Raw genomic sequence first — 24,420 nt, forward strand, 5'->3', positions numbered from 1 at the left:
TGCTGCAAAGGCATGGGCTCCATGGGGCAGAGAAGCAGCACAGCAAAGCCACTGTGCCTTGGCTACCCCTCCCAGCCTCCCAAGTCCACGCCAGTCTTGCTCCTTCCTCCCCCACAGCCACACGGGCTTAAAAACAACACCCTGAACCCTTTTTCTGAGCTTTCACCCCATGGAGGCCTGGGGCAAGAGCCCAGCTGGTACCCAGGGCTTGCTGTGAGGAACTCCTCCACCAGCCCAGCCCAGCACAGGGTCCCAGGCCACAGCGGCACTGGGACTGTCTGTGCCTCTGCGCCTCCAAGGACCAGCACCCCTAGAAGGGGATGGAGCCAGTGCAGAGCCTCTGCTCCTGGCCAGGCATGGCACAGGGTGGCATCTGAAGGTGCATCCCAGGGAGCAATGCCAGTGCCTGCCTGAGCCAGCTCCTGCTCCTGCCCTTGGCTCCTGGAGTGGGACTCTGCTGCCAGGGGCTGGCTGGGCTGGGGAGGAGGGAGCAGACCAGGCATCAGAGCCTCTATCAATTCCACCCCACTGCAGGGAGAGCCTCCATCCCTAGCAGAGGGGCTCTGGGCAGGCTGGCAGCCCTGACACCTTCCCCTGGAGACACGAGCATGCCTAGATGCCCCTGGCCCCTCTCCCGCTCTCTGACCCTCTCTCCAAGCCCTTTCCCAGCTGCTGTCACATCAGCCCAGCCACAGCCAGGGCAGCAGCCCCGTCCTCAAAGCCAAATGCAAAGAGACACCACTGTGCCCCCCAGTTTCTGTGCCAAGCAGTGGCAAACCCCCCCGTGGGGCTGGCGTGTCCCCGAGAGCAGTGAGCGAAGAGCAAGGCAGGGACGCAATCACAGCAGCAAAGAGGACAAGGACGCTGGAAACGGGGGGCGATCCCCCCCTCCCATAGCTGTTAGTGGGTGTTTATTGGGCAGGCGTCGAACAGTCTGGCAGAGTGGGGTCTGTGCCCCTTTGCCTGGCTGCAGGTGCCCCTCCGGCGCGGCCGCCCCACCAGGCTTCGGCGTTGGGCATACAGTCTGTAGCGAGCTCGGGCGGAGGAGAGGAGGGTTGTTACTGGTGCGTCTTGGGGTTGGAGGGGTGTAAGGAGGAGTCATCAAACAGCGGGTTCCTCACTTCCATTTCTCCAGTCTGCGGCGGCGGAGGGAGTGGGATTGGGGGGGAAGGAAAAGGCAGGAAGTCAGAAAGCAGATGGGGGTTGAACCACCCCGTCCCAAGGGGTCTGAACCCCAGCCCAGCAGGGAGGATGGAGAATGGGGGGGCACCTCGTAGGCTGGCTTGGGGTGACACACACCGGGACCCTGCCATCACCCCTAGAAAGGTCATGCCTCCCTGCCAGGAGCAGCCAGGGATGTTGGGATGGGGCGATGATGTGTAAAATCCATGGTCCCGGCTGAGATGGGACCCCCCCAGCCTGGCTGGGGACACCAGGATGGGACCCCCAGCCTGGCTGGCAGGAATGGGGTTCCTCGCCCCGACTGCATGCCTGCCATCAAGTGCCCTTTAATGGGCCTGTAAAGACCTAATGATGACCCTTAATCTGGGCTCTGATGGCTGGGCTCCGCAGCCATTATCATGTGAAAGACTCCTTTTGGGTCTCTTTGTGCTCTTTGTACCCAGGGCTGTTAGGAGCTGCCCTTCCCTGGGGTCCCCTGCCAGCCAGGAAAGTCCCCCCTGGCTTTGAGGGCTAACAGGTCCCTGGTCCAGGTGCTGGGGAGGCACTAGGATGAGCCTCCTGGTCCCAGTGCCCAGGAGCGAGAGGTGACCATATTCCTGGCACCACAGGGATGGCCGGCTGGGTCTGCCAAAGGCTGCTCTGGTTCTCTGCTCCTGGGGCCATGGGGAAACATTCCCAGGGAAAAGCCCTGCGCCAGGTCACCCATGCCAGGGCACCCGCTCCTGCCCACTGCAGAGCTCCAGCGGGACGTGGCCGGGGCACATGGGACAGAGGGGTTTGATGAAGGGCATATTGAAAAGCCTCCTCGTGAGAAACTGCACGTCCCAGGCATGTGTTAGGTCCCATCCTGCATGCACAGGGTCCCACCAGCCACCCTGCACCCACCGTACCGGAGCCAGCCCGGGGCACTCGTACACAGTAAAGTCTCCATCCTCATTCTCTTCGTCGGACGATGCCGAGTCCGGCAGCTTGGGCTCCTCTTTATGCCTGGGGGGAGAGGATGCAAAGAGGGGGTGAAATCCAAGGGCATGATTAATGGCACCCCAGTTAATGGCAGGGCATGGACCAGCGACCGGGTCTGCTTACTTCTCCATGGAGAGCATCTGCTGCTTTTGGTGCTGGTAGTGGTACATCTGGGCGCTCTGAGCCAGCGTCTTGTCCCCAGGCTGTGGAGAAAGCAAGGACAGCGGTGGAGGCTGGGCTCCAGAAATCCTCCAGCCTGGACGGAGGGTGTCCCCCACCATGTTGGAAGCCCCTGAAGCAAAGCACACACATGGCCCGAGCACCAAACACCCCACAAGGAGAGACATGGCTGCCTTACCGAGATCTTGTCGTAGGGCAGGGGGCTAGCTGCTCGCTGTGCCGAGTAGTCTGCTTTCTGTGCCAGCCTGACCTCCTTCTGCAGTCTGCCAGGGAGGAGAGTGGTCATCAGGAGCCACAGGAGCCAGCGACCCGCCAGGAGGTCAGTCCTCCCACCCACATTCCTGTTCCCTGTGATGGCACCCACGATGGGCTGGCACCCCCTGGCAGAGCCACCTCCATCCCACGGGGCCTGGGCATGAGGCACCAACGCGCCGGAGGTGACAGCACTCAGCACCACTAGCGATGTCCAAACCAGGTGCCACCTGCTCCCAGGAGCCTGTGTCTGGCACAGAGGTGTCCCACCGCTGTCCTCTAGCCACGACCACCAGAGGCCATACTTGCAGGGGGACTGGCAAGGGCAGCTATTGCCTCTCCTCCAACACCCATCCCCCCCCAAGGAACAAGGTCCCCCAGGCATAGGGACAGTGAGGGACTAGCTGGCACCAGCAGTCCCCGGCTTACATGCACCAGCAGATTGCAGCCACAATCAGCGCCGAGACCCCAGCCACTGTGCACACCACGATCAGCCCTGCAGAGGTGGAATGGGACACAAAGGGACAGTGGGTGAGCCTGGCAGCATGGTGCCACCAGCCCATGCTTCCTTGGAGAGGACAGCAAACCCCCTCCCACAAGCCGCCTGTCCCCAGGGTCTCACCGAGCACCACATCGTCATTTGAAGGGATAGGGGATGCCTCCACCGGGTACTTCTGGACCGTGGCGGTGGTGGAGGTGAGGAGGGTGGCAGCTGCCTTGCTGCTGGTGGGACCCCGCTGCAGAAGTCCCTCTCTCAGCCCGCTGGCCATATGCTGTCTGCTGCCAGCAGGGACCACGGTGGCTGCAGGAGAAGGCAGAGCAACACTCGGATAGCTCCAGAGGGCAAACCAGCCTGGGGTGCAGAGGGTGGCTGCTGCAGGGTCCCCGGCACCGCCACAGAGAGCAGTGGGAGCAGGGAGCAGGCACTTACTCCTGGGCTTGCCATCCTGCTGTGGGTGGGGGCGAGAAGCCTCTTGCCTGGCCAGTACATCCACCAGAAAATCGATTTCTTTCTCCAAGCTGGAAACAGACGTCCACCCTGCACCAGGAGAAAGCAGGAGTGAGATGGGTACCCCAGGATGTGGCCGCGTGCCCAGCCCCAGGGCTGGAGCCAGCATCCTCCCAGGAAGGGGCTCATATCCCACCATGAGCAAACGCAGGTGGTTTGGAGCCCAGGACTACTCAGATGCAGCCCTCCAGCATACTGGCGGTCCCAAAGCCAAGACCTGGGATCTGCATGAGAGTTTGCCACTTTTGGGATGCTTCCTACCCCACAGATGTTGGAGGCTGCAGGAGCAACAGCAGCTGCAGCCACCCCCATGCCAGAGCCAGCAGGTCCTGCAGAGCCCTGCGGGAGCAGGCAGGCTGCCAGCACCCGCTGCTCAGGACCTGCCCCACGTCCCTGCACCAGGGGCCACACAATGGCCCTGGGTGAGGAGGGACATGAGCTAGACTAGGAGAGACACCCCACAGCTGCCCCACTGCTGTGGGGTGTGAGGGGCAGCTCCGGCAGGGCGACCCGCAGACCCACTGTGGGCAGCAGGGCCATTTCAAGAGCAGGCAGGGGACACCTGAACACTGGTTTTCACCCCAAATTGTCCTGTATAGCCCAGGGGGCTGCAAGCAACCCCAGAAGAGGACTCATCTGGGGCTGTTCAGGAGCTGGTGGGAACCCTTGCTCCAGCCGAGGGGCCAGTTTCTGCCCAGCACCTGGCAGGATGCGGCCCCTTTGGGGGGGAGGTCAGGATGTCCCATGCAGTGAGGACCATCATGTAACAGGAGCTGCCTGGGCATTTTGTGGGTGACTGCTCCAGCCCATGCCCTAGCACGGTGCACGCGGGGGACGTGGAGCACTGGCAGGACCCCCACCCTGGTCTGGGAGTGCCCACCCACGGGGTGACAGCATGGAGTAGGAGCGGAGCTGCTGTCCTCAGGCTCGCGGAGCAGAGTCAAGCTCTGAGCTCACCACTCTGCTTTTAACAGGATTAAACTCAACTTCAAAGGCAGGAGACATCCCCATCCCTGCTCCCTCTGCCCGGTGCTGGTGCTGCCCTATTCAGGCTGTCTCCAGCGGGGAGCCCTGGAGACTTAAATCAAAACATACAAAGGCGAGGTGGTACTGGCAGCTTGGTTCCCAGATAATTCAAGGTTATAACAATTACAGCTCCTCTGGAATCTGTCCTCGCTCCCAGTGTTTGGAAATAAACCCCAATTCCCTCTGGAGCTGGGCACAAAGGCTGCTCAGCTGCCCCATGACTCAGAGCCACACAGCCAAAAACCAGTTTAAAAGGGGGACACTCTTGCTTTAAACAAGTGCTGAAAGAGCCACTGTCCCAATGTCCCCTGTGTCCCCTGGCTCCCTGAACCATGCCCCAGCGTCCCATCCTTGGCAGGAGCTGGAGCACCCCACGAGCCCCAGGCTTCCCCAGCTTTTTGCACCCTGTTATTTCCACCCCCAAAGTGATTTGCAAAGCAGCGCCATGGCCACACGGTGCCAGGTTTGGGGCTGTGCCACCCATGCCATGCCTGACGGGTGAGTGCCACCGTGCCGAGGTGCCAGCACAGAGCCAGGCTCTCCCAATGGGCAGGGGAGCTGGAATGGGACCATGTGACAGCCCTGTGCCCCGTGGGGCAGCCTGGCTTTAGCTCCCCACTGCACACAGTAAAAGGCTTGTCCCCATTCTCATGGGACCTAGGGGACAGATCTGCCTGAGGGAACCCGGCTGCACTGGCACTGCCACCAACGGGGCTCATGGCCCAGCCCTGGCCTGACACCCCTTGGCCTTGGGCAAATGCAGCAGCAACAGCCAGCACTTCAGGAGGATGAATGTGATGTGGCTGGAAAAGGGAAAAAAAAACTTGGAAAAGCAGCAAAAGCAGCTCCCAGGTCACTCTGAGCCTCCCGCTGTGTGAAGCGGCACAAGGAAAACCGAGGCTGCTGTGGTGTTTGTGGTCTCCAGCATTGCTGGCAGCGCCTGGGCTGTGCCCCTCACCTGCATGAACCAGCTTTATCACCAAGTTCCCTTCCAGCAGCTAAACCCCCCCCACACACACCTGTTTTGTTTGGCAGCTGAGACTTCCCCCAGTGATGCCACATCTGCCACCCTGCAACATTTGTGGTGGAGAAGCAGCCTGGCACCGATGGCTGGTGCCTGCCGGGCACCGTGGGAGGGTGAAATGCTGGCCCAGGGCTGCTCCGCAGGGAACAGAGGGCTGGGGCTGGCGCCCAGTGTCTGCCTGGCTGCACCAGGCTCTGGCTACAAGAGGAGCAGAGATGGGGGCCTCCCAGAGGTCTCCCCAGCCCTGCTGCAAGGAGTTGGGCATGCTGGGCAGGCACTGGGTGCATGCAGGGTATGCACAGGGCATGCACAGGGCACAGAGGGTGCACAGAGTGTATGCACAGGGTACGTGCAGGGCGTGCACAGGGCACAGATGGTGCATGCAGGGCGTGCACAGGGCACGGAGGGTGCATGCAGGGTATGCACACATGCACAGGGGTTATGCAGGGTATGCACAGGTCATGGAGCATGCATGCAGGGTATGCACAGGGCATGCACAGAGGGTATGCAGGGTACGCACAGGGTGCATGCAGGGTGGGCACAGGGCACAGAGGGTGCATGCAGGGTATGCAGAGGGGGTATGCAGGGTATGCACAGGGTGCATGCAGGGGGTATGCAGGGGGTGCACAGGGTGCATGCAGGGGGTATGCACAGGGGGTATGCAGGGTATGCACAGGGTGCATCCAGGGGGTGTGCAGGGGGTATGCAGGGGGTGCGCAGGGTGCATGCAGGGTATGCACAGGGGGTATGCAGGGGGTGCACAGGGTGCATGCAGGGTGGGCACAGGGCGCAGAGGGTGCATGCAGGGTATGCAGAGGGGGTATGCAGGGTATGCACAGGGTGCATGCAGGGGGTATGCAGGGGGTGCACGGTGCATGCAGGGGGTGCACAGGGGGTATGCAGGGGGTGCACGGTGCATGCAGGGTATGCACAGGGTGCATGCAGGGGGTGCACAGGGTGCATGCAGGGAGTGCACAGAGCATGCAGAGCGCACACAGCGCTTGCACAGGGCACGGGTGCCCTCTCATGGTAGATCCCATCACTTGCCTGCAGCAGGGAGGGCACGGCCAGGCTGGCACACAGCATCCCAGCCTCGCCACTCTCCCTACCCAACCCTTCCCTGGGGCTTTCCCCTTGCCAAGGTCTTCAGGGCTCAACCCTGGGACGCACTCAGGGGTCTCGTCAGTTATCCGGACGGGTTTGGGGAAAGCAGGGAGCAAGAAGGGACATGTGTGGCTTCTGCCCTGGGCGGAGGAAACTTGATGTTGACAGTCTCCACAGGAGGGCACAAAATTCCTACAAATCCACTTATTTCTAGAGGCCTGCCCCAGGATAGCTGATGCCCTCCTGGCTGCTGGCAGCACAGCAAGTGGGGAAGGGGGAACCCCCAGGTCTGTCAGCCGGGACCCCCTTTTCCCCCTCCTCCCAAAGCACCTCCCGCAGCCCAGCGGGGCTCAGCCCTGGCTCTGTGCTGGTGGGGTCAAGTGGGAGCAGGGATGGGACACACCAGCTCCAACCACATCATGCAAATCCATCACGGCACATTCAAACAGTAAGCAGTACCGTGGTGCTGGCAGCATTCTGGGAGCTCTGACCCCTTTGCAGGCAGCACCAGCAAGGTGCAGGCAGCCAGCTGCCTGCCCAGCTGAAGCGGCTGCGGGATACACCGTGTCACGAGGTCCCGCGCATCCTTTCTCACCTTTGTCATGGTGCTGTGCTGAGTACGCTGAGACACCCATGCACGCCGTCACCAATGGCAGGAACACGCCACTCACATGCATTGCCCTCCTGAGACCCCAAAATGCTGCTTTTCACCCCAAAAAGCTGCTATCGGTGCCTGCCTGCACGCACAGGTATGCTGAAGGAGAGGAGCCCCGGCTCTTGCCCAAGCTCCTGCCAGGAGCTGCAACCAATCACTGGGATGGCGTGGCGGCAGCAGCTGGGATCCCAGGATCAATCGGCGTCACCAGCAGTCGCAAGCGGCTCGAGGATGCCTAACCCTTTAAAGGGGCTGCCCACGCAGCTGCGTGGGCAGCCAGCCCCTTTAAAGGGTTAGGCATCCTCGAGCCATGGCAGCCCCTCCTGTTTGCATTGCATCACCCCAAAATGCAGCTATTGCAGCCCCTCTGCATCCTCACAGGCTTGCCTGGTGGCACTGGGCGGCTGGGTGCTGTTGCCAGACCAAGGTACAGGCAGGGTGTAAAAGCACCCATGGAAAAAGTTGGTGCCTTCCTGCCAAAAGGAGATGGGCATCCTCAGGATGTGACCGTTCCCTTGCATGCTAAAACAGAGGATTTGGGAGGGGATCTCCCTTTTTTCCCCCTGTACCCACATTTTTGCTGCCAAAAGCTGGTGGCATTGCTTGAGACAACAGGACAGGGCTGGGAGAGACCCTGGGATGGTCTCCATCCTACCAGCATCCTCTTGGAGGAAGCTACTGTGGTCCTGTATTTCTCTGAGAAAGCTGGGAGAGGACACTACTACAGTCCCAGAGAAGCCAGCAGAGGATGCTGCCACAGCCCCACATCTCTCTGCTGAAGCTGGGCAAGGATGCTACTGTGGCCACATCTCCCTGCTGAAGCCAGCACAGAGTGAGGTTGCTATGGAGATGCCAGCGCATGTGCAGCCCTTCCAAGAGGGGAATTTGCTCCTAAGACTGCACATTAAAAAATAAACCACAAATAACTGTTAAAGCCATTTGGTACCCATGGATGCGGAGCCTGTGGGAGGGCGCATCTGCCCCTTGGACCCCTGCTCGCTGCCAGACACCAAGCCTGGACCCCATCCCTGTGCCATCCCCTCTCTTTTCCCCCACAGCCATTGCTCCCATTTCAGCACAGCCTGGCCCCTCTGCCCGAGTGCCAAAGGCCTGAGCAGAGTCAGGGCCCTGCTTTGGGGATCTCCCCCTCTGATTTAAGGGGTGATCCTCCTGCTGGGAGGCTAGTGGCACAAAGGACATGATGGGCTCTGCTCTTCCCCCATGTGCCCGCCTGCTGCAAACCATGGGCTGAGCCACAGGCAAAGGGCAGCTCTGGCTGCACCCCAGTGGGACCCCAAACATGCCCAAGACACAGGAACCAGAACAGAAAGCAACCCTCCCAAAAACCCAGAGGACTCCTCCATGCACCGCAGCAGCAGGGGGGAGAGCCCTGTGCAGGGTGACACAGGTGACCATGGGCTGCTGCTCCCCAGGGATGCTCTGCCTGTCTCTCTGCCCACTGCCAGAGTGCAGCCACCCAGGCTGCCACAGCCCCACAGGTCCCTTGGGAAAGGAGCAGGGGAATAACACCCAGCACAGCCCTCGGTGCCCTCACGCACAGCCAGGCAGGGCTCCTACCTGGTGCTACTGACTCCAACCCTTCCAGTATTAATGCTGGGCATCACCAGAGGGTGAGATGACAGCCCCCAGCTGCAGCCCACCATCTCAAACCAATGGGAACCAGGTATTGAAATCCCAAAGACGCATAGCTCAGCCCCGGGTACATTTTTGCCTTGGCCCCGGGGTCCGCACAAGTTGCAGCTCCATGCACTGAAAGCTGTTACCCTGCTCCTGCAAAGCCTGAGGCTCTGCCACATCCCCTGCTCCAAAAAGCCCCTGCCCCAGAGCAGCCAGGCAGACCCCAGAGTGCCCTGGCAGCCACCCAGATCCCCCCCCATCCCTGGGCTCCTGGGCACCCTTGGGTGCTGGCAGGGCCCGGTGGCACATGTAGTCGCTGACACAGCTGCAGGAGGATGCACAGGGAGCGGTGTTGGACCCATGTGCTCTCCACCAGCCCCCAAAACACCCCACAACTGCAGCCAGCCAGGGCTTGGGGTGAGAGGGAGCACTGCTGCTGTCCCCACAGGGATACAGCTGCCACGGAGAGGAGAAGCCACAGGATGGGGAGCAGAGGCGCTGCTGGGGTGAGGGGCTGCCCCGAGGCATGGGAACCTCCTGGAGTTGTACAGGTGCACAGGGCAGGTTTGCAGGCAGGGCAGGGCAAGGGGTTGCAGAAGGGAGCACTGCAGGGTGGGTGCACCTACGCTGCTTCTGGACGCATCGCCCGTGGTCGTCCTCCTGGAAGGTGGGCAGGCAGGGACCGCAGGCACCCGACCCCGGTGGGCAGAACTCCCGGCGCTGTAGGACACAGTCCAGGCTCCGGGGACACGAGGCTGCTGTGGGGATGGGAGAAAACAGGTCAGAAGGAAGAGAGGGGTCAAATGTGCCCCCGGGTTTGTCTGTGGCCAACTGGTGTGGGACCCAGCTGCCCCAGGCAGCTCCTGCCGCAATTAACAGGTACGGATGTGCTTCACCAGAGCTGCCCCTTGGCTCCCCTTTGCCTTTGCAAAGCCATTACTGACCGCAATCAAGTACGGGCTCTAATGACCCGGGAGCTAGACTTAATGATCTTTATGGATCCCTTCCAACCCAAGATATTCTATGATTTTGTGACCTGTGCAAGGCAGTTTGCTGCCTGCAGAGAAGAGCAGGCAGTGCCCATCCTCCCGCATGGGACTCAGAGCCCCAGGGTACCACTGTCCCCTTGGACACCCCAAGCCCTGGGGTGCTCCAGGACACCCTGAGTCCCACAGAGCTGCCAGCGACAAGAGTCTCCAGCCCCTGCTGGTACCACACAGGCAGTGGCTGAGCAGGCTGCCAGCTGAAATCCAACCAACAATGCTCGCGTGGTAGCTGTCAAACAAAAAACCCAAACCAAGCCCCCCTCAAAGCTTCAGTACAGCTGTAACAAGTCATCACAGGCAGCAGCAGCTTCAGTTTCCATCCCTTTGACATTGCGACAGGGAAAACTGGTGGGACCCAGCCCGCCCCCAGCAACGCACCATGGTCCAAAACTCTCTTGCAGCCTTATGGGGCATCTTGTTTCCATGTCAGACCTGGGGATTTCTCCACTACCTGGGGACAGGCAGAAGCCCCCCCATGCTCTCACCCCATCTGGACCCAAGACACCATGGCAGTGCTGCCATGGCCAGGAACAGCTCCAGTTCTTTACCCCAGCCTGGCTCAAGCCAGTGGGACCTCCTGGGAGAACACAAAGTCTCCAGGTCCTACATAAAGTCTTCAGGTCCTAAGCAAAGCTGAGTCCTGGGACCAGGTGATGGTGGCAAACCACATGCAGAGATGAGAGGAACCGTGACCAGCTGGGGCAGCAACATGTAAGGCCAGCACACAGGTCTCACCTGCGGCACGGGGCTGCAGGGACACTCCAGGGTCCCAGCTCTTAGCGACAGCAGCAGAAACCACTGCCAGGGATGGTGACACTGCTGGCACCGCTGTGGCACAAGCACGGACATCCCTCGCTGGTGAGCCGGTGGCAGTGCAGAGCCGGGTACCACTCCCTCAGCGCACCTGTGTCCTGGGCTGGGCACAGCTGGATGGGGGGGGGCGCAGCTGGATGGGGGTGCAGCACACAGCTGTCCTAGCCCTGCCCTTCACCAGCACAGCCATGCCGGTATTTTTTTCTGCAGGCAGCAGCAGGCAGGGAAGCACCTCCACGGGGCTGTCACCGGGAACAGGGCCAGGCCTGGCCGCCCCGACCTGGCGATGAGTCATGGCAGGAGCCAGCTCCCAGCACCGTCCCACGCTCCCGGAGCCGTCCCCGTCAGCCCTTGCCTGCCCACGACACCACCACTGGCAAAGCGCCCGCTGTCTGCCTGTCTCTGTGCCCTGGGGAATGGCAACACCGGGGGCAGCCCTGGCACAACACCAAACACCCCACGAGAAAGGGCACCCCAACTTCAGTGGCTTTCCCGAGCATCCCCACCCCTGCAGCACGCTGGGGGCGAAGTGGGCAGCCACTGCAGGGCCCAGGCATGGCACGGCGGAGAGTCCAGGCACAGGATGGAGCCACCAGGACAGAAAGCTCCAGGATGACCGCAGCAGCTCTGCTCCCCAGCGAGGGTGCACGTGCTGAGGGGGATGCCGCCCCAAAGCAACAAGCATGGGATGCCACCCCAAAGCAACACATGCAGGATGCTGAGCAGGATGCCACCCCCAACAAATCCCCCTCTGCACAGCCCTATTTCTCCATTAAACCGCTCACCAGCAGGTGCAACCTACCAATAGCCCCTAGACCCTTTGGCACTGCACCCCATGGGGCACTGCGTGCATCACCCTGTGGCAGACAGTGCCAAAGAAGGGCAGAGCTGCCTTGCTGCAGTGGTTTCTCTTGCAGGCAGGGTTTTCTGGCAGCTCCGATTACGGCAGCAATTAGTGTTGGCTGAACCCCATGCCCGGTACAGCAGCCTGGATGGGATTTGCTCGGGATGGGGAGCAGAGACCACCACGCCTGCAGGAGCTGGGTTTGCTCCCTAGAGATGATCCGGGGCTCAGCCAGGCGGCTGGGGGAGAATTAATGCTTAATGGGAAAATAATCAGGCATTTAAACACAGAAATTGGACTCAGTTGCCTGCTTTGCCTGCCCTGGGCTCGCTCTCAAGGCTACTTTGTCTAAAAAAAAAAATAATCACAAAACAACCAAAACACATGGCTGCTCCGGGGCAGGAGGCTTTGGCACTTCGAAGCCCCAGGGGTGGGGACATGCCACATCCCCACAGGGCTCCTCACCTGTGCCACAGACCCCTGGGAACACATCCCCTCAAAACGGGTGCTGCCAAAAGCTGCTCACTGGTGGGAGGAAGCCACCCCAGTGTGGGTCACCTGGCACTTGGGCCACCCAGCACCAGCAGAACCTGGCAGGACCCTCAGAGCCCCCTCGGGGCAGTAGGAGGGGTGATGGGGACAGCCCTGAGCCAGAGCCCAGCAACTGGTTAAATAAGCCCCAGCCTGGAATACATAAAAGGTTCTTATCTCTGTTTGAGGAACGAGCTGTGCTAGCCCAGCTGTCACGGGCTAGGATTAGGAATGAGACAGGCCGGCACTGATCTAATTAAGCTCCCCGTGTGTAATCAATTGGTGGTTAGCGAGCAGATATCACGGTGTAGGCACCCTGCAGGGGCTTTGCTACTCTCCCAGCCCAGCAGCTGCTCCCTGGCTGTGCTGGTGGGAGTGGGCACCTCTGTGCTACACCAGGTACTGCGCACCATGTGTGCCAGGACCCAGGAGCATCTCTCCTAACAACGGAAGCAGACCCCAACTGCTGCCATGCTGGGGGGCTATCTGCCACCCCTCCCAGCCCTGCACACCCACATGTGCCCAAGGTGGCCAGTGCCACCCTGGGCCAGTGCTCCAACAGGCAGGTGGCAGGGTCTAGCTCCTGTTTCAGGCTACACCTGACTCCTCCCCAGCCCTGGCTGTGGGTTCCCCCCTCCCGTGCACCCAACCCAAGGTGGGTGCTGGTGTTGGCACAGCATGGAGGTCCTCTTTCCACCCTGGCAGTGGCTGTGGCACAGCCATGCTGCCCACCTGTACCAGTGCCAGCTTGCAGGCTGCAGCCCCTGCATCTTGCCCCTGCTCCTGTGGGGCTGCTGTAGAGCCTGGGAGAATTTGAGATTGCCCCCCAACCATGCCCCCTGCTTGGCACTGGTGTAGCCCAGCATGGCTTGCTCTGCTGGGGTGGGAGGGATGGCCTGGCCATGGGTGGGAGAGAGAAGAGGGACCTGGGCTGGTCCTAGGGGACAGAGACACAGCAGGGCAGTGAAAACCAGCTGTAAGGCAAAGCCAGAAGAATATGCAATAACATATGGGATGCTGCTGCCCAGACGTGCTGGGGAGGCTCTGGAGGAGGGGAATGTTTCATCCAACTGCTGTCACCACAGCTGCCACGGTGCAAACCTCCTGCGCAGGTGGGCAGCGAGGCCAGCCCAGCACAACCTCAGGTAGGCCACTGAAGTGGGCTTTGGGCTGGGGCAAGCTGCTGGCGCTGGAGGAGGCAGGGTGGCTCCCCCCAGGCAGGAGCTGAGCCCAAGGCCAGTGGGCAAGCAGGACAGTGCAGCTGGCACGTGAGGACAAAGAGCAGGTGAGCACAAGCTGGGGATGCGTGTGAGCGGGAACAGCCCTGGGCACAGGAGGAAATGCTGGCGTGTGAGCTCGAAGGTGTGTGCATGCCCCCCAGGTGGGTTATGCTGGTGGGGAAGCTCAGCTGTCACAACACCCCCAGCCCCAAGGACCCATCCTGGGGACAGCCGTGCTGGGCACCAGCGATGGGTCTTGAGGCAGCCCAATGCCTGCAATGGGGGGTGCCCGCTGTGCCCCCCTCAACGCCGTAGGGTCCAGCAGTGTCTTGCCATGGCCAGGCAGGGCACAGAGCTGCTGGTAGTCACAGCCCTGGGTGAAGCAGTTTTTCAACACTCGTGCCAAAACTTACAGGTGAAAAGGAAACAAAAATACAATCAGGGAGGATGTCCGGGTGCCTGGGAGGGCAGGAACTGCCCGGCTGTGTCACTGCCGCAGATAGAGAGATAAAAGTTAACGTAAGAGGATAATTAATTAGCACTGAGAGCTGGTCCGAGCGCTTACGCTCTGTGCACCGGCAGTGCCAACACCCAGCCTCCGGGCTGACGGGGCCCCAGTGCCAGCGGCGTGACGTGGCAAAGCCCATCGGGCATCACCGCAGCGAACAGGCACAGACCCCACCGGAGCAGCCTGCCTGGGGCCATGGGGGTCTGCAGGAGCGAGACACAGCCCTTGGTGGGGGCCAGCCACTGAGCCAGGGCATGGGACCACACCAGGCACAGGGGAATAGCGGGGTGCTGGGGAACAGGGGTGCAGGTCTCTGCTGTCACGTTGAGCCTTCCCACGCTGGCACACGTCTGCAGCTGAGGGATGACTAGGGCCAAGGGCATGGCAGATTGCCGGCAGCGGCGGCAGCCCGGGCCCCACAGCGGTGCTGTGCCTGCCAGCTACGCTCCAAGGTCACTGCTCCTCCTCCTCCAGCCAGGTGATGTGGGACCTGCTGTGGGACCCGCCTGCAGCCTGCCTGCCCTCCCAGCACTTCTGTGACCTGGTACCCTCCGGGGCTCTCCTCCCGACTCTGCAAATTGCTCCTGGCTCCGGAGGGCTGGAGCTGGCCCCGGGTGGGCAGGCTGGCAGCCAGCCGAGCTGCCCCACACCACAGCCCAGCCCCTGAGGTCTCACTTCTCTCAGCCCCACAGCTTCCCTGGGGCAGTGGTCCTGTCCAGCAGTAGCAGGGGGGGCTAAGACCCCCGAACACCCCAGCTCCACTCCCCCTATGCCCAGGGACACAGCCCTGGGGGTGAGCTGGGCGGCCACTGCCTCGACTGCCAGTGGCCACAGTAACACAGCAAAAGCTGGGATGGATGCTTGGGGTCACCCGGGCAGGTGACCCAGTTGCTGGCACTGCTCCCTGGCATATGCTGACCACGGGAGACACACACCAGCTGTGGGACAGAGCCACTGGAGACACACACTGTCTGTGGGACAGAGCCATGGCAGCAGCCCCCAGCCCTGCCAGGCTCCGCGACCCAGCTGCATCCCCCTGCCCGGCTGCTTCTTGCACCTGAAGGCAGGTGGAAGGGAGCTGGGCTTCAGGCACAGCCACACGCCTAGGAGCAATGCCCCCTCACCGGGCACAGCTGCTGGCACCACGGCCTTGGCCAGCGTGGCTCTGCCACCACGCCGGCAGCCCCCGTGGGAGCCCTGCCGCTGCCTGCAGCCGCTAACGTCACCGCCGTGCTCCTGCCCCCGAAAATGCAGCAGCAGCAGACGGAGACCCCTCCCGCACGCCGAGGTGGCAGAGCAGGGCTCTCCGCAAACACCCACCCTGGCAGACTGGGCGCAGGAGGACACTGGCCACGACACGCTGCTCCTGGGGACGGAGGATGCGACACAGCCACACAGCCCGGCCACCCCTGCCACCCCCTCCTGCGGCAGCACCGGCATGTGCTGGCCCACTGGAGAGCACTTTGCAGCTGAAAGTGCTTGTTTGCTTTTTTGCTTCAGCAGCTTTGTTCAGGCAAAGGCCACGTGCCACCAGGCTTCCCGTCCCTCCGGCCACCGGGGCTCACATTCTGGCTTCCAGCTTTTCTGGTGCAGCCAGGCAGGCGCCAAGGTCTGACCCAGCTGATAATGCACGCCAGCAGAGATGGTCCCCAGCGTGGGTTATATCATGGCCAGGGGACAGTGCCAGCAGCCTGCACTGCAGGCTGGGGGACAGACGTACCCCCACAGGGACCCCTTGGCAGTGTCCCCCCTGCCCGCACAACAAACACCCCAGCTGCACCATGCTCCCACTGAGGGGACCATCCTGCTGGCAACATCCCCAACCAGGAATGACAGAAGATGCCACCATGGTGGGCACCCGGGTGAAATACCACTGCCGGCTGCTTTCGAGCCACCAGCCCTGGCAGGTGCTGTGGGCAGGGCTGCCCGCGCAGGAGCCCGGGTGTACAGGCAGCACAGGCAGCGCGATGTGCAGCCGGTGCCACAAAGAGACAAAGCGAGTGCAGGGCAGGCAGGGGCTCATGGAAGCAGCAAGGCTGCATGGCAGAGGAGACGACGTCCAGGCTGAGGGCAGCTGCCTGCCGCAGCCCTGAGACCATCATGATGGGTTCCCAGAGCCTTGTCCCCCTCCAGGTTCAATGCCAAGGGGGAAAACAGAAGGCCAGGAGGGGCTGAGTCAGGCTTCCCCAGAGGTGGGGGGACGCCAAACCCTTGGCAACCTCTACTTCACCTCCTCAACTGCCAGCATTACCCCAGAGCCCATCTCTGCTCTGGAGCAGATAGATCCCATCTACAAGCACTGCAACATCTCAAGTTGCTCCTGCGATCCTGGGCTGGGGAAAGGGGGAGCACCAGGCAGCCTCCTCCTGCCAGGCTGAGGGAGTGGGATTTTGTGTCATTGCTACTCAAACTCCTTAACCGGCCAGAAAAAATCCCTGTTCCCTGCTATGGCAACCTGTGTGGCATGCCAGGGGAAGAGGAGCTGGATTGATGGGAGCAGCGGGAAGGGGAGATGGCACCTGGATGGATAGAAACAGCTCTGGCAAACCACAGCTCCAGACCCTAGCAGGGACTGGCAAAGCCAGGAAGCAGCAGAGGATGCAGTGAGCTGAGTGAGAGCACCCCTAGTTCCCCAGCCAGCCACCCCTGGGTGCTGCTGCCCCCAGCCCCGGCTCACTGTCCCCTTCCAACTACTCAGGGCTGTGCCGCATGCAGGGGGATGACACACTGCATCCCCGGCCATGCCGGCGTGACCCCACAGTGCCAGGGACGTCTCCAGCCACGAGTACTTTGCTTCAGATATTCAGGAAGAGAAGAAATAATTAAAAGAAAAAAAAAACCACCAAAAACCAGGAAAACCAGTTGCCATGTGCCATCTCCCTGGGGCTGCCCACCCAATCCTGCTGCTGGCTCTGCATCACTGGCCCCGGCTCAGCTGGGTGTGCACCCACCCACACCAGGGAACCTAGGCTGTCCCCAATGCCACCCCATGCCAAAAAGCACCTGCCTGTTTTTCTCAGCTCGAACCACCCACTTTTGGTCTTGTTTATCAGGTTTTGCTCAAGCAAATACCAATGGGCTTCGTATCTGCCCAGAGCCCGCTGGGGCTGGGGCAGAGGCAGAGACTGGGATTTTTTTAATTCCTTTTAACTGGCTGGGCTCCAAGGTTTGGCACCACCAGACAGGCAAAACAGTTGGTGGTGGGGCTGCAAGTATGTTAGCGAGGCTGGCCCCACATGGGCACAGTGGGCTAACGCTGGGTGTACAGCACAGTGGCTCTACCAGCGAGGGGGACCCTCCTTGCATCCCTGCGGTGCTCTGGGCCATCCCAGTGGGCAGTGCCGCACGGTGCCAGACCCCTGCTGTGCCGGCATCACAGAGGATGGACAGCCCTAGCACTGCTGTCGCTGTTGTTCCCACACCAAGGGCGGGCTGTGCCCGGCAGCGCAGGGGGTATTACAGCTCTGCTCTGAGCATGGACCCACCCAAAGCCCTGAGCAGCTTCAAGGGAAGTGCTCAGGTCCAGCTCTGTCCTGGCACTGACCAGGTACCGACTGGTCAGCAGAGCAGCACCCACCTCTGTCTGCCCAGGCACCCACTGCCCGGTGAGCCACAGCAGAGCAGAGCTCTGCGAGCTCTCCCACAGAGACACTGCTGCTGGAGGGGAGGTGGGAGAGGACAGCCTCCCAGCCACACACCCAAGGAGCTGCCAGGCCAAGGACTGGCACGGCTGTGCCAGCAAGCTCAGCCATCTGTGAGCAGCTGCATGCTCCCAGTGCTGGGCTGGAAAGAAAATCCCGAAGCGGCAGCTCCCCAGCAAAGCATCACTGCGCCCACCAGGGCCAGATGCTCTCCGGCAAAGCCAAAGCCCTCCCACATCTTGCTGCGTCCTACGCCACTGGAGACATTTTGCAGCCTTTGGTGGAGATGCACCAGCATGATTTTGCTGATTAAACACCCTCGGGCAGCTTGGAGGCGGCAGCAGCAGCACACACAGATTCGCTCAGGGTGGGCAGTCTGTTCATCCTGCCCCCACCACCCACCCTGTGCCTGGTACCAGCCTCAGTGCTCCCACCAGCCCGTCACCCTGAAACGGGGCTTGGGGACACAGCCACTTATCAGCAGGTGCCGGGGGCTATAGGGGCCAACCTTTATGGCTTTCCAACAGCTCGTGAGTGGGCACCCCTGGGTGGGCAGCTCATGTCCCAGCGACGCTCAAGGTGAGAGGTAGGCAGAAAAGCAGGGGCTGCATCACCCCACCCCACTTGGGTGGCACCCATGGCTGCACCCATGCTGACTCAGCCACCACTTGCAATAAAAATCTGTGGGACATCGCGTCCCACTGGGGCAGAGAGCCCATAAACTGAGCCCAGAAAACGGGGAACCCATGGGATGCACAGCTACATCCTGGGGCTCCTGGAAAAGGGCTACGGACAGTGCCGAAACAGCTGGACCTGAAGATTTCTTTTGGGTTGTATCCCCCATAGGAGGGGTCCGGCTCAGGGAAATCCTCTCCTCTCCAGCCAGGCAGCCAAGAATTACACCCACAGGATGGGTCACATTACTGGCAGCTTACTGGGGCTGCCCTCTCTCCTGGCTTAGTGGGTGGCTGGGAAATAATCCATGACAGATGTGAGACAATGAGCTCCCCAGGGCAGAGCTGCTTCTCTCACACGTGAGAGGTGCCCACTCCCCAGGAGCGCTCCTCTGCAGACCCCCAGCCAGCCCCAGGCAGCACCCATGGGTGCTACAAGCGCGGAGAGAGAGAGCGGTGCCTTCCCCACTTTTTGCCCTCCGCCTCTATCACCATCTCCTTTCTATAGGAAGGGAACAGGGCCAGGAACCCGGGGGGACCCTCGTGCTGCGACAAGCCAGGGCCCCTGCCAGCACGCCAGCTGACATGTCACCTCTCGTGTCAGCCACCTGAAGTGATGGATTTGCCCACCAATGAGCAAGCCTCCCTTCCACAAAGGCTTTGCCCCCCACAATCCATGCAGCAGAGACCCCAGCAATACGCCACAGCGCACTGGTTAGGATGGGCAGTTGTCAGCCCACGGGGCTCTGGTGCTCCAGGATGGGAAAAGGCAGGACCAGAACCTGCTCCAGCTGCGTTTCCTTCCTCCAATTCAAAGCACACTCCAGGCACTTAGCGGCCACTTTCTTCCCGTTGCAATTATCGTTAGCTCATGAAGCAGCTAATTATAGGCCTGTTGCCACCATTTGGTGCTCTGGTCACCCCCGTGGCAGCAGCAGTCGGTAAAGCCCAGACATGGGAGGGAGATGCCCCAGCACTGGCAGCAGTGTTGGGGCCATGCCCTGGGGTCTGGGGGGCAGCAGTCCCAGGGGAGCCACTGCCCTCATCGGGGATCAGACCCAGAGCCCCCCATGGGGACGAAGCATTTGGGCACCATGTTTATGGAATCCATGCAGGGATGGGACTGATAGCAGCTCCTGTCCCCAGCGCCTGGGGACCCAGCACCTCACACCTGGGAAGATGCCACCCTGTCACCCCTACAGTCCTGGCACCCCCATCACACCTCCTGTCCTCAGCACTCCCCATCAACCTTTCTGTTCCCAGTGTCCCCACCTTGCTATCTCCCCTCCCGTCCCCAGCACAGTGTCCACCCCATGACCCCTCCTGTCCCCATCGTCCCTGCCACACCGTCACCACTCCTACGCCTGGCACCTCTGCTATCCCTGGCACCCCTCCTATCCCAACATCCCCATCACCCCTCTAGCCCCCAGCACCATCAACCTCCCCATCCCCAGTGCCCCATCACACTGTCACCCCTCCTGTCCCCAGCGCCCCTCCGTAAGCGTGCAGCACCGCTAAGCCGATTACCTCCCTTAATACCCCCGTGGCCCAGAAGAGCCATTTCAGGCAAACGTCCCAGACTCATATTCCCTTTTGCGTTGTGGGAAGGACCCAGGTGCCCTGGGAATTGGGGGGTCCCTGGGGCACGGGGTGGCTCTGTGGGACAGGGTCCTGCTCCAGACCCTTGGGACTGCCTGCGGATTCCAAACCTGCGCCTGGAGCTGCCAGGGAAATTGCAGATCCAAAAGGCCTGACCTCGCACAGCGTGACCACAGCACCTCCCAGGCTCTGGGACCATGGTCTCCCCACCTCGAGCTCCAGCTCTCCCCGCACTGGCACTCACAGGGCACAGCTGGGGCGCACATGTCTGTGGGTCCCCAGCAAGCTGCAGTGAAAGGAGAGGAGGGACTTCACCACATCTCTTCATAAACTCTTCCTTGATGATGATGGGGTTGGGAACTGGGATCATGGACATCAGGAGCCTCTTCCCATCTGTTCCCCCTCCCCAGACCTGCAGCTGGAGCCCTGCTCGAGTCCCTGGTGCAGGTACCGACCCATGGAGCCCCGTGGGATGCCCATGCACCACATCCCCACCTCCCACACACCTCGCCTACCCACCAGGGCTCATTTCTTGTGGTGGGAGCCAGCCGAGTAAGCGTAATCCCAGAGAACATGGGGGGAATGCTATCTCCAAGTATAAAATCGTGCAGAAAATTAAACTCGGGAACAACACGCAGCTCCCAGGGGAGCGGCACCCCGGTTGCCATTCGGCAAACACTTGGTGGGCATCGGTGTGGCACAGGACACCCCGACGTACAGCTGCAGGGGGGATTTAAGGGATGGGGTGGCTGCACGCTGCTGAGCAGGACCATTGCCTACTGCTGCCACTGCTACCAGGGGCACTCAGACAGCCTTCGCTGTGTCTCAAGAAAAAGCTGGAGCTAGAAATACCTGCTTTCTGCAAACCAACCCGCGCAGTGCTGGGGGGCTTGGGGACCACCCTCTGCTCACCTGCTGGGCAGACCCCTGGGAAGCTCGACAGGGCAGCCAGTCCCTTGCAAGTGCCATGGGCACAGCACCAGGCACCACTGCAATGCTCGCAAGAGGGGCTTGGAGCTGCTCCGGCCTCAGCATTCAGGATGATGGTCCCAGGGACAGCCTGCTGCGTGCCCTGACCCTGCCGTGGCTCCCTCCTCAGTGCAGTGATTACAAAGCGGGCAAATTAAAAGCCAAGAGATGGACAATCCCACTGCAGGATGAGCTGAGGACTTTCTAGGAGGTGCCTCCTACCTTGCCATGCCCAGCTTTGGACCTTGAGAAGTCCCTGTGCAACCACAGAGCTGGGGCAGCTGGTATCAGCACCGGCATCTGTGCCCCCAACCTGCATCCCTGAGAAGCAGCACGAGGAAGAAAGGCAGCGAGATGCTGGGAGTTCACATGTGGCCAAATAGGTCACTTGGACTAGAAAGGACCACTCGTTTTTTGCTGAACAGCTTCTCTGGATGTTTCTGATGTAAAGTGCTGGCTGCAGCAGAGAAGCCGGGGTTTTCAGGTTTATTAAAAAAAACGTTCTTGCCTGTCATCCCATTTGGAAAATCTTTTTTTTTTAATTTATAATAATAATAATAATAGATGAAATCTGGCAACCAAATTACTCAAGAAGGGGTGAGAAGTCCGACTCTCGCTAACGCTCCAGGAAATGCAGCCAGAAAACGAGGTGAGGCAGTGTTTCTGCCCAAAGGCGGTGTGCTGGATAGAGGCACGTGGGTAAAAAACACAACTAAGGAGCCCCAACCAAAACTAAACCACAGCTGTAATCCTGCCAAAGCCAGCGGGTGTCCTTCCTCCAGCTCAGATCAGGCCCCCAGCAAGACAAGGATGTCACCATGCCACGTGCCACTGCGCCCTGGGAGATGGTATCTATTTCATGGCTTGTGGCACCAGCTGATGAAGGTGAGGAGCAGATGCCAGCCCCCGCTTGCAAAAGCTTTGCTGAAGCTGCAGAGGCAGGAGGACATGAGGAAGATGGTCCAGGACCTTCTCCCCCAGCTGTCTCCTTGCCAAGAGCCAGCTATACTGGTACGCCACAGAGCAGGAGCTGCCCTGGCCCTGCCACCTCCACCTTGAAGCTGTCCCCAGAGAAAGCCCAGCTCTACCCCATCCATACAGGAAGGGAAATTATAAAATAGGAAGAAACAGCCAGTGTTTCCTCTGCCCTGCCATACTTAGGGCGGAAGGTTGTGGGGATGGGACGGTGACTCATTTCCCTGCGCAGCATCCCAGGGATGCTCCTCCAAGTACCCTGGCCATGCCAGCCATCCCCAGGAGAAACCAGCCCAGAGCTCCCTACTGCCACAGGCTGCACAAACCCGACCTCCCAGCGACGCGATGTTGCGGTCGACATTTCCAGGTGGTACGACCATGGCATCATTGTGCAGTGCAAAGAAACCATCCCAGCTTTTGCCTGGGCGAAAAAGTTTGAGCTGAAAATCCCAACCCGGCTTATGCCAAGAGCGTGCGATGACCCAGCTGCTGCAGCAGGCTGCTGCCAGCGAGTGAGACCCCTCGTGTTTGCTTCAGCTCCGGCAGCCCCCCAGAGCTGGGAAGAGAGGGGAAGGGAAGGGGAAACTGCTACCACCCCCCTGCAACAGCCCACCAGGTACAGCCACCTTGAGCAGCTCCTAAAGGGGTCCCTCCCCAGCAGCACTGCCAGGCCAGCTTATCCTGCCCCAACCCCTGAAATTCAGAGGCAGCAGAGATTATGCCGGATCGCTGGTGGCCACATCGGAGCCGCCCAGATCTCCTTCCTCCCATCGCAGCCTGCGTCACCAGCACCCCTGGCTGGGCCACCCTGGCCTCAACATGCATGGAGAGCGCAGGAGTATCCCCACCTCCACTTCCAGCCCCCCCAGCACGGAAAGACCCAGATGTTTTGAACCACTGGGAGATTTAAAAAAAAAATAAATATTGCACCTTCTCACCCTGCCTTAGAGCAGGCAGGAGCACGGCAAGGCTGCACCGTAGCCGGCTGATGGCAGGCTGCCTGCCCGGCATCCACCTCGCCGGTGAGCCAGAGCAGGGAGAACAATATCAGATCCGCAAACAATGCTGCGGCCAGTGAGCTGGAAAGCACCTGCCCAGAGACACACCGTCCCTCTGGCAGGGCCACCGCACTGTCCCACTGGTGCGGGCAGAACCGGGCAGTCCACCCCCCGGTTTCCCTGCAGGCAGCAAAGCTGGGGGGCGGCTGGGGGTTTCGGAGGGGGGGTGGTTATATGCCTGTTGTAGCATACTGTGCACTCCGGCAGCAGGCACAGAGCGAGGGGGCTCAGCGCACATCCAGTGCCAAACCCACCGGGAGGCGAAATGCACTAACCTATCCCCCAAAACTTAGGAAAAAAAAAAAAAAAAAGAAAGAAACGCATCAAAACCAAACCCTAAACCCCGAAAACAACCCTTAAGAAAAGAGAAAGAAGGCCGAAGGCGGTGCTGCTGGGTGGCAAATGAAAGCCACGCATTTTTTCTGCCCCAGGAGAGAGGAGAAATGCCTCCATCATGGACTCAGCCCCACGTCACGGACCCAGCCCCACGGCGCGATGCTGCTGCTCCCCAGGGGAGCAATGCCGGGCAGGTGAGCAAACAGGGCGCTGCTGGCCTGGCACTGGCACAGCCACCCGGCAGCTCCCAACGATGGATCAGCCACCACAGCAGCTTTTATTTTTTTTATTTCGTTTGTTTTGGTGCTTTTGTTTTTAATTCCCCCCCTGTAAAGGTGCTTGACGAGGGCCACACCGGAGGGCCACTCCCACCAGGCCAGCTGTGCTCACCCCGGCTCCAGGATCGGGCCCCGTCTCTGGGGGTGCCCTGTGGCACCCCACATCGCTGTCGGGGCGCTGCCCGCAGCCGCAGGCGGGAGGGCGATGGTGCGGCGCTGCCCGCCCCCGGGAGCGCTGCGGGGCCTGCCTGGGGTGGGAGACACCCCGTGCGGCTGCGGGGATGGGGGGGGCCCATGGGCCATTTCCCACCTGGCTGTCAGGCTGTGGGGATGCGTGGTCCACGCCGCCCGGGAGAAGGATGCTGCGCGGCCCCTACCCACGGCAGCTCCCCGGAGCCCCGCGGAGGCTGGGGGAGATGGGGGGGGACGACACACACGCCAGGCGAGGTGTGGTGAAGGGACCCGCCGCCCCCTCCCGGGCGCTGGCAGCCTGGGCACCCCCGGATGCTGAGCCCTCGCGGGGGTGGGGGCAACCGCACCGGGTTCGCCGTGGGAGGGGCCACACGGGTCCCCCGGGAAGGGACCACGAGCATCCGCGGTGCTCCGCGGGGGAGGGGGAACCACCGACACGAGGGAGCACGGCGGGGGGCCACACAGGGACTCACCGGCACGGGCGAGGCGCAGGCGGCTGGCCCCGAGGGCGGCGAGCAGCAGCAGCAGCGCTCCGCGGCGGGCGGCAGCTCCCCGGGCCGCCACCATCCTCCCCCGGCGCGGGCGGGCCTGGGGGCCGCGGCGGCTGCGGGCGGCGGCGGCGGGAGCGCGGGGCGGGGCCCACCGGGCCGGCCCCGCCCCGCCCCGGGCCCCGCCCCCGCCAAGCCCCGCCCCTCCTGCAGCA

General features: G+C 61.4%; 1 protein-coding gene across 2 annotated transcripts; it reads right to left on the reverse strand.

Annotated features, from left to right (window-relative positions):
- Positions 1 to 894: 894 nt before the first annotated feature.
- On the reverse strand, positions 895 to 24,372 carry NPDC1 (neural proliferation, differentiation and control 1). 2 transcript variants are annotated; one of them, XM_080402261.1, is made up of 9 exons: positions 24,191 to 24,372; positions 9,660 to 9,791; positions 3,509 to 3,616; positions 3,200 to 3,379; positions 3,007 to 3,073; positions 2,504 to 2,588; positions 2,269 to 2,348; positions 2,098 to 2,169; positions 895 to 1,136 (listed from the first exon to the last, which is right to left on the reverse strand). In XM_080402261.1, exons 1-9 carry the CDS (start codon positions 24,282 to 24,284, stop codon positions 1,118 to 1,120), a joined length of 837 nt encoding a protein of 278 aa, XP_080258387.1. In that variant the 5' UTR covers positions 24,285 to 24,372; the 3' UTR covers positions 895 to 1,117. The 2 variants fall into 2 exon arrangements, with proteins under 2 accessions (XP_080258387.1, XP_080258386.1); XM_080402260.1 differs by having other exon boundaries at positions 2,073 to 2,169; positions 24,191 to 24,370.
- Between the last annotated feature and the right edge of the window lie 48 nt (positions 24,373 to 24,420).

Source organism: Falco punctatus (assembly GCF_963210335.1).
Source record: "Falco punctatus genome assembly, chromosome: 9".
Classification (NCBI taxonomy): Eukaryota; Metazoa; Chordata; class Aves; order Falconiformes; family Falconidae; genus Falco; species Falco punctatus.